This window comes from Bombus impatiens, unplaced genomic scaffold, assembly GCF_000188095.3.
Source record: "Bombus impatiens unplaced genomic scaffold, BIMP_2.2 scf_0396, whole genome shotgun sequence".
In the NCBI taxonomy this organism is placed as follows: Eukaryota; Metazoa; Arthropoda; class Insecta; order Hymenoptera; family Apidae; genus Bombus; species Bombus impatiens.
The window spans coordinates 606,454-616,845 of NT_176815.1; the positions used below are offsets into that span (position 1 = coordinate 606,454).

General features: G+C 29.5%; 1 protein-coding gene across 8 annotated transcripts in view; it reads right to left on the minus strand.

Annotated features, from left to right (window-relative positions):
• Positions 1 to 2,612: 2,612 nt before the first annotated feature.
• Positions 2,613 to 10,392, minus strand: part of LOC100740507 (rap1 GTPase-activating protein 1) — a 253,514-nt gene continuing 245,734 nt past the window's right edge. For all 8 annotated transcript variants that reach the window (XM_003490103.4, XM_012386551.3, XM_012386550.3 and 5 more), the window contains 6 exons: positions 10,246 to 10,392; positions 7,637 to 7,875; positions 5,468 to 5,746; positions 5,019 to 5,184; positions 4,027 to 4,869; positions 2,613 to 3,956 (listed from right to left, as the gene is read on the minus strand). In XM_003490103.4, coding sequence (XP_003490151.1) covers positions 3,795 to 3,956; positions 4,027 to 4,869; positions 5,019 to 5,184; positions 5,468 to 5,746; positions 7,637 to 7,875; positions 10,246 to 10,392 — 1,836 coding nt within the window. In that variant the 3' untranslated portion in view covers positions 2,613 to 3,794. The remainder of the gene's footprint in view (positions 3,957 to 4,026; positions 4,870 to 5,018; positions 5,185 to 5,467; positions 5,747 to 7,636; positions 7,876 to 10,245) is intronic.

The window sequence follows — 10,392 nt, forward strand, 5'->3', positions numbered from 1 at the left end:
TTAGGAGAGAAAATTTTTATTTTCATGTATTTTCTTATAATTAGAAGAAAAATAAATATCTATGTATTATTTTGAGATTTTGAAAATATAACTAATTAAAAAAAATTTTTTAGCAAAATTAATATGAAATTAATTAATACGAATTTCAGATGTTATATATTCAAAGCAATACATATATGATAATATTTACTCCGATATCAATAAAATGGAATTTGTAAAATATGTATGTATATACATACGTACATACATAGTTACTGTATAACACCATATTAACCATCGATCACCTCATTTTCTTCTGTAGCACATTCTCAGCCGAAAGAAAGAATTGCGACGTCGATTATTGTATGCAGAAAAGCATCAGTGACAAAAAGGAGATACAAAAGCTACTGAGATTTTAAAAAAATACAACCTATCTTCTTCAAAAACTATAAATATTGTCTCTATAGATTAAGTGGTTGATACGACTTAAAATAAATAAATGACAGAAAATTAATTAAAAAACCGTATAAAAATAACTTTCTGATTATTTAAATATGTTTTATCATAACAAAAATATCAAAAACGATTGCAAAATTTTAATTAAATTTATCGGCAAAAATTATATTTATCGGTTTTATATTCTACTAAAATATTTTATCTATTTTTATATGATAACGATAACTGATAGAAAATCAGTAATAGATATATTTAATCCTATATTAAGAAGTATTTTATATACATGTAATAATTACAAACAGTTGGTTTAAATTATTTTATTTATTGGCGAACATCATTACCACTGATTTTCAAGTTGACAGTTGTGCATAGAAAAGAAAAAAATATTATGCGAATACTTACACCAGTCATAAGAAATATATACTTTCGTGTCATAGTGTCAGAGAATAATAGTATTCGCAGTTTTGTTAGATAGATTTGGGCGATTAATATTAAATACAAAATATATATTTATAGCAGTAATATTTTATCTCTCTCTCGTTCGCACTCACACTCTCTCTCGTAATATAATAACACATATCTCTTTGTAATATAGATAATCTTTCTTTGATTTTGCAAGGCCAGCATAGAAATCACACTAGAGAATGGTAAACACAGTTTTTTTCCTAAATTTTAGACAAAGAGACGCTCTCATCAGATGACCCATTATTTAAACGCAATTCACGTTATGTACATACATTTGTAAAAGTAATCTCGATTAATTCCGAGCTCTTCATACGTAAATATCAAATTTAATACGCAGTAATAAAAGTTTTTGAGTACCTGCACTGATCTTTAACAGTGAAATACATTCTATTAAAATCGCTTTTATGTCCTGCAGCTTCAGATTTATTTATCGTATGTATATGTGTATGTATGTGCGTGCTTTCTTCAAATTATTGAATGTTTATGGTTTATAAAGAGATATTCTAAGATTCAAAATAATTGTAATGCACAGTTTCTGATATTTGAGATGTTTTGAATATTTTGTTCTATAAATTTCACAAAACCAAATATTCGGCTGACCTACTTCACGCTCATTCTAAAAGAACTTTGTAAAAATACATTGATCGTAAACCGTATAAAATATACCATGTGTGCTCATCTTTACGACAGTTAAAAATAGTACTACTGGAAAGTGTTCGCAGCGATTGCTATTTCTTGTGTATCTTTTTGGAAGCTTCATTTTCCTGAAGATCTCAGCCGGCATTACAAAGATCATCATTTCAAGTAAATTCCAACGTAAATCATCATAAAATGTTTGGAGACGTAGTTTGCTCTTTATAGTGACGATTCGTCGATGAGAAATCTTCATTTATGTACCACGGTTCTCTTACATATGGGATAGAGATTTTCGTGGATAGAAGTTTTCCGAGATAAGCAATGCAAGTAATTGAAAAAATCGTATCGTACCGCGTAAATTGCAAACCAGAAATTTCGTTTAAAATGGAAAAATGTTATACACTCCAAAACGACATTATACAGGCAGTGATAATCGTAATATGTCTGCAAAGTATTTGTAAAGACATACAAAGATTCATTGAAATTCAGAAGAAAACTTGTACTTGTAGAAAAAACGTTTGCTTGAGGAAAGTATATGCTATTTTTATACGCAGGTTTTAGAGGCAAATATCGTATGAAAAGGAATGTAGAAAACTAAGAGAAGTAGATTTTACTATGATAAACTTTGGTATTATATATGAGTGAACTTTCATGTCCCTCTGTCCTTTCTTTCACAACACCCTCGATCTTTCTGTGTAGAAAGATAGTCAATTATTTACAAAAGAAGAAAGAATGCTATAAAGTAAAACGAGATTAATAGTAATAATAATAATAATAATAATAATAATAATAATAATAATAATAATAATAATAATAATAATAATAATAATAATAATAATGTAATAATAATATAGTAGTTGCAATAAAAATAATAATAATAATAATAATAATAATAATAATAATAATAATAATAATAATAATAATAATAATAATAATAATAATAATAATAATAATAATAATAATAATAATAATAATAATAATAATAATAATAATAATAATAATAATAATAATAATAATAATACATACTAATACCATTGGTGAAAGATAATGAAGAAAAGGGTGCATAACTAAGCAAATGAAATACACTTAGTTTACTTTGCGTATTTTAACAATGAATGATACGTGTCTTACTCGCATGTTACTGACACATCGATACATCATGTGTTATTAAACAATTTGGTGCATTTAAATCATTATAACCGTTAAAACGGCTAGAAAACCTAATCTTATTCTAAGCCGGCTAATGATGCCGTAAGATTAACTAACGAGGTGTTCTCATGTTTCCTAAAGTTGTTTTGAACTAATACTAAAAAACTAGTAATGGTTTCGGTAAATTCACCGCGACGAATACTGCAACTAGCGATACATATCCTTGTTTCAATGTGAGACGTCAGGAATATATCGATAAAACACATATTTCTATAGCCCATAAGCGTGTGGACACTTATACTTAAGATTGTTTTATGGGACAATACGCAGTTGTCTCATTTGAAGACGGTACGAGAACTGTAACTGCTGCTTTATATATACATATATATATATATATATGTTATATATATGTATATATATCATATATCATATATATTATATATATCGATTTCGATTTATGCACATTTAATTATTACAGATAAAATATGTTATATTAATTTCTGTATATTTACTCTTGATTTCAGAAACTAAGTCTAAAGGCCATTTTACTTTTTATTCTAATCTATCTATTATATAATGACAAGATGTACCTACTTTTTTAAACATTCCTATTGATATTTATGTGTTGCGTGTGCTTGTGTGATCATTTATTTGTATCTATATTGACTATTAGAGATTAACTTACACCTACTAATAAATTAATAGATAAATAATATTGTTAAAAGTCAAACAAATATTTCTACAAGTAACAATTAGCGTCTACATTGCTAATATTTCGAAAGACGCATCACTATAGTTATATCGCAAAACATTTCCTCTAAATATTCTTCACTGACCCGTCCTTTTGTAATATACAGCGTTTGTATCAATTTCTACCTAAAGAAGTTCAACCACAATGTTACAACATAACATAAAGCATTTCTCAATTGCAAGTTTCAAACTCTTTGCAAACTACTTCGGAAAAATTTCTTTAGAAGAAGCAATTCCGAAAAAAGTACGATGTATAGAGTTTTCAACTACTGCACCTAACTAATTATTAAAATCTAATAATTGCAACGGGAAGTTTTATTCGCCGACAAAGGCATATTAAACGTATCTCAAGGAGATCTTTAAACAGTAGACGTTTGCTGATTATTGTTATCCAATGGAATACTCGTCGAACATTCTTTCAACATTGCTCGCAATCGAAGAATTTCTTTTGAAGCAGCTGCAAGGTCGGATTGCAACTGAAGTTCCTTTTCTCGTAGACGTTTTATATCACGTTGGCAAGTCTATAAAATAAAATTATACTTAAATCATCGCAAAAAAAGCATAGAAAATTTCATATCTTTACATACGTACCACATTTTGCCTCAGTAAATCTAACTTATCGCATTTAAGCCTAGTGACTTCCATTCGTAAATTTTCATTTTCTAAAACGCCATCCTTAGTGGTACATCTTGCTGTATCGTGAGTTTCAGCTGAACTCATTGATTCGAGACCTGTATCGCTGTCGGGATATACAGCTTGGTCTAGCTCCAGCTCGCTATTTAATGAGCTATCGTCACTTTCCGAAATAACACGTTGTGTTGTTTCTGTTTTCTCGGATCGCTCTTGTTTTCGTAAATTTTCGTGAGTCAGTCTTTGAACAGACGATACAGAAGTTTTGTCCACCAACGTCGTGTCATTGCTAGCACAAATTGAAGTAGTAGATTCTCTACGATCAACTTCATCTTGTTGTAAGGTAGCCAAACTACTATCTTGATTGTCTGTATTGGATAAACTACTGTCCTGACTTCCTAAGCTAGGGCTTCCACGTTCTGAATCTCTTCTAAGGGTTAAATCCGGAGAACCTAAGGGACTCGAAGGTTCTACCGAACGTTTACTACTAATTTTCGTGGTCGATTGTCGATTGCTCGGTGGACTAGGCTCTGACTGGCCCTTTTTCGATAATTGTTGTGGTACGCTCTCCGTCGAGGCATTTCTAACACGCGATATCAGCGCCTTTCGAACGGTATCAATAAATCTAGAACCACTTCCACCGCTACCAGATCCTGACGCATCACTTGCTGTTGGACTTACTGGGCAATTTCCTCCAAACCCCATACCGGTAGCTCCTAAGCCGATCGCTCCACCGAGAAATTCCGCAGTCTTTGCTTGTAATTCTTCCGTTAAAGATTCTAACAGAGCTGACCTCGTTCTTAGCTGTATGTTGAAAAATTCTATTATTAGTGTTTGATTATCACTATTTAATAATTTATAGCTATTATCAAAACTATTTTTTTTATATTATCATAATTATTCTACTATGGCTAAGAATATACTTAATAATTTTGTAAACGTGTAATAATTACCTCAAGTTTTGAAAATTTCTCAGCTTTATACGCCGCATTCTCAGCGTTCACTAATTTCGTCAAAAGGAATTCCTTGAAATCGACTCCTCGCAAAAATACAGCTGGTGTTGGCAAAGCTGGACCAAACCAGGGAACATCGTTTCGTGCCGTTATACTGACCTTGTACCTACATACAGAATTCAAATGAGTGTCTACAAATTATTTATCACGACAAAAATTTAATATATGAACGTGTTAGAACTTTGATTAATACTAGATTATTAGATTAATACTTTACTAATTGATAAAAAAGAAAACCTATTTTCTGTACCTGAGAAAACGCAACATTTAGCGAACTAATTTAACCGGATGTTTGTTCAAAGTTAGGAATAGCGATTTCGTAACTGACGCAGCCGGACTTTATACGACCTTACTACATAGACATGGTTCATACAAATCTAAGAATATACCTTGTATTAGGAGTGCAGGGGTCGACGACTTGTACCACGATGAATGCATGTAAGAAGTGACTGGCGATCATATCTGGACTGAAAGGGGTTGGCTCCTCTTGGAATATTATCGCGACGATGTCATTGCCGATGTGTCTTTTACGCTGCAATTGCTGAGAGTCTCCTGGACTGTATGGCAACAGAGAAGCCACATGAAACAGCACTTCTCGACCTCGAAATACTTCGTATACCGCGGAATCTCCAGTCTGTCCATGTCGAGTATCCAAACCTCCGCGGTATCTATAAACAGTGATACACATATTTGACCATACAGTAACGTCATTGCTTTCAAAAGAGGCGAAAAATAAAATTAAGGACTGATATTAGACTATATATATAATATGGTGATTATTACCTATATATAATATTTAATTTTATACCTGAATTACATTTTTAATTAGTGAATTTCTTGTTAAAGTGAAAATATTTTTTAGTGAAGTGAATTCTTCAGTAGATGTAAAATTACGGGATATTTAATTCCAAATTTCATTAAATTCACTAAATTTGTTAAATGGAAAACAAAATACGTAATGATAATTATTAGAAATGTTAACTCTCAATGTGTAACTAGGACACTAATAGTAGAATATAGTTTCTTTAAAAGTATTGTTCGAGCTTGTTTTGAAACTAAATCAAAATGGATTGCATTATTACTATTTAAATATAAAAAAGATTTTGAAACTTTTGTGTCGATGTATTTTTAAAAATTATTTATGCAAACATTACATAATGTTACCCAACTTATATACAGTAACAGATTTTGTATCGCAATTTTTCATTCGGGCTGCGTTTGTAGCAATAGTGTCTACATTTATTCTATACATTATATATATATTTTACAACTGGGTACGATATATGTCTTAAGAATAATACATTTTTTCTTTCTCAATATACAAGATGCAAAGTAACGAAACAAGTAGAAATAGAAATATATAAAATATTACAAAATTTATCAAATTCATAGAGAGTCTTATTTCGGCTTTTTTAAAAATATGTCTAAGTTAAGATCTTCGTTTTAATAAATACATAATAATAAATATAATTCTTTATTAATAATAAATAATAATTTTATTTAGTAATATAATATAATAATAAAAATAATAAAATAAGATAAAATAATAATATTTTATAATAATAATTTTTTATGATAAATCATATATAAATCATAGAAAAAGACGTTATTAAATATATAATGCAAGAAAATAAAATTCGATGTCTAGACATATGTACACATAGCGACTAAAGCTTGATTACTATACTACCCTCTTACATAATAATTATGTATCTATTAGTAATATTACGAAATGTTTTATGATTATGTACCTTGTCAATATATCAAATAGTCTGATTGAAAATCGGTCTATTACCGATAGCACATGCAACACAAAACGTGTTAACCATATAAAACATTTTATAAAAATATAGGTTCTTATATTAAATAAATAAGTTTTTTTTATTTGTCAGCCATAAAATCGCATAATTTCATATTAAACAATGTATGCATTATCGCTCAGAAGTATCCGGATACATTGATCAATTTGTCTTAATAGTAGTGAATTTTAGCGAAGTCTAGAAGTTAATGATGGATTAGTAACTGGAAGTAACATTTGATACCTTTTTACGGAATCATTGAAATACCTCTTAGAACACAACAATAATATATTTTACTATTTAATGTATACAATACGATTATGTGCATTTACTATTTAAATATCATTGACATTATTAAATATCATTGATATTATTAACATTGGCAGTGTATCAGTTTAGGTATTTAGAAGATCCTTATTAATCTGACTTCTAATTTAGAAATTAAAAGATCTATGGACAAAAAGCATGTTAAATAATAAAATAGTTCTATAAGGTTTGTCAATTATAAATACCGATCTTATTATTGCATATTGTCCTTTAAGAACTAATTTAATGATTAGAAAGGACTATAATGATTATAAGGAATAAAATCGTTGCAGTTTGGATTATCCATAATTATATAAATGACATACACCACGTAGAAAATAAACAAGTGTCCAGATACTTTTGAGCGGTTGTGTATGGGTATTTATTATTTTGTGTGTTATGCTATTTTTGAAAATATTTTTAATCAAATATCTTGTAACAAATGCTACCAACCCTTTGTGATCTTTCAAGTCGATTTTCTGACCCAATAAGTCAAGAAACTCTTGGAAAGCTGGTGTAATTTGTCTATTTCCAAAGAGTTGTTCTTCGGTAACTTGGCCGGCACGTTGGTGAAGAACACCGAATTTAAACCTCGATACCAAGGCATGTTCGTCATACCGTGCTATCAGTGTACCAGCACCGGAACAGACAACCGGCATCAGCGTGCTCACGTTCAGGGATTCGTTGATCGCCTGTAAAAAGAAACTACGTCATGCTCCACCGTGCTGATAGATTACGGTCTTTTTCTTTTACTTTGGGAATGTACATATTTGCAATCATTTTCTCGCGTGGAATTATAAATAAATCTGTTAACATTATATCTTGAAACTTTAAGTAATTTCGAGAGAAAGTTCGAAAGAAAAATAAAAAATAATTTGTACCGGACTTTTCATGTGATACATGTGGCAATGATTCAGCTTATGATTAAAAGTTAGCATCTGGTTCTCTTTTATTGACCATGACAGTTTTAAGCAAAATCGTCGATAGTATTAAACCGTTTTATTCAAGACTTATCTGCTGTGCATTCCAGTCCTATGCATTGGCGTGAAATAGTTAACAGATAGAATTTTAAACCTTTGCATATGTTATTAATAGAAATGATATAGTAACTTGCAAAAAATTGAAAATCTAAAAATAAATAATATAAAATTAACGGATACTCTATTTAAATCTGTTTAATTGAAATGGAATTTATAAAGTATTTATGTAAAATCGAAAAGTTAATTTTAATCTAATGAAAATATAGATCATCTAGAAATTAATATAGTAAACATTGATTAATAAATCACCGATATAATAATATTTAATATGTTAGAGATATTTTTATATTAAAAAGATTAAACAAAACTAAATTAAAATTTTTTTGTATTAAAAAATCAAACAAAAATGGGTACCTAACATATTTATTTTCCCAACCAACTTTTATTAAAATTACAAGCAAATAACATTGAATTCACAACTTGAGTGTTACTTCTTTTTTCAAAACGAAAGAAGCTTTCGCAACACTTGCTCATATGAAATGTAAATTTATGAAAAATCATTTGAATTGAAAATAAGTAACAAAATTATAAACAGTAACATTTTTCAAGCGATATGCATAAAATATGTACATATATGTACATATTTGCATAATGTAACATACAGCCTTGCAAATCTCGACGATTGTTGCAAATACCAGGAAGCAGAGACTGGAATTGCTACTTTATGGGTTCAAATTAAGGACAATTAGAAGCCTACAATTAAAACGCAGATTCGAATCAAGTTCTTGCAGTAAACTATTGAAACATTTATAAACAATTTCTATCGTAAAAAAGAAAAGAGATTTTTAAAATTCATAAGAAACATTATTATACTGCATTAAACAATCTTTCCATTACTATATGAAAATCTACTTTCAAAATGTTTATTAAGATATATATATATACAAGACCTGTTGCATTATTGATGTGACAATAAATAATAATATAAATTTATATATATATATATATATGTGTGTGTGTGTTATTACAATAATAAGGTTTCTTTCAGCTTTTCATACTTTTCTGATTGCGTCAATTCTCAAAGTGAATTTACTGTCTGGATGCGTCAGCTTCTGTTTCAGTTTTAACGATTTTCAAAACAACAACTGTTTGGAAGTTTAAAACCCATAAACCCCTGTCTGAAATTTTCCATGATCAATTTATAAAACAGTTTTAAAATACCTCTAATTTCAATTCCTTATTTTCTTTGGAACTGGCACTAGTCCAAGTACATAATCATGAGAAAAGAAAATGCCAGACACACTGCTGTCGAATTAGTATCTGATTATCTTCACAGATAAAAACAAAAGCATTGTGTTCGAAAAATTAAATAATGCAAATTTCCTTTGCTGTTGATAAAAATTTTTCAGATTAAACAGCTTGCAATTGATAATTGATAATTTGATAATTGCAAATGATACATATTTATCATACAGAGTAATGTAAAAGCATGCTTAATATTTTTTTTATTTGTACGTTCATGTGATTAATAAATTATATGTATTAGAAATTCTGTCATACATAATTATTGTCCTTCTTTATTCGTAAAAAATGAATGTTACAAATTTATTCGACTTGAAAACTCACTCGTTTCGATATCGATATGCAAAATGAGTTTCCTTAAATCTCATCTTATCACTTTTGTTATAATCTTTATAAATTCTTATTACAAAGTTTATTTGCAATTTTCAAAGATATTCCGATATGCTCATTAATAATTTCCTACATATTTTATACATACTTTTTAAAAATATATTATGTAGAATGTTAAAACAATATCTATCTTATTACTCATAATAATCGCTTACTGTCAGCATTTCTCTCGGTTACTTGACCTTCCATCACAGGCTCCTAATCACGAAAGGGTAAACAGTGCAATTTATCTGCTCGATAGATTCTAACAAGCGTAGGGAAACTCTGTATAATGGCAAATACTCTAAAAGGAGAAATTCGCGCTCGGTGAAAGCATTAGACCAAAAGAGGTATTCGAAATTCCGAGTTTCGCTAAGGAGCAGGTTACTAAAAAGAGATGAGAGACTTCACCTTGACCATTTTCGCAGGTGATGGATTCGGGCCGAGATTCGCGGCCGGTACCAATTCGTGAGTCGAACCCGCTCGCAATCGCAACAAGACTCTCCAATGCTCCTGTCCAGCAACCGTCTCGGCCTTCACCGAGACGAGGACCGGCCC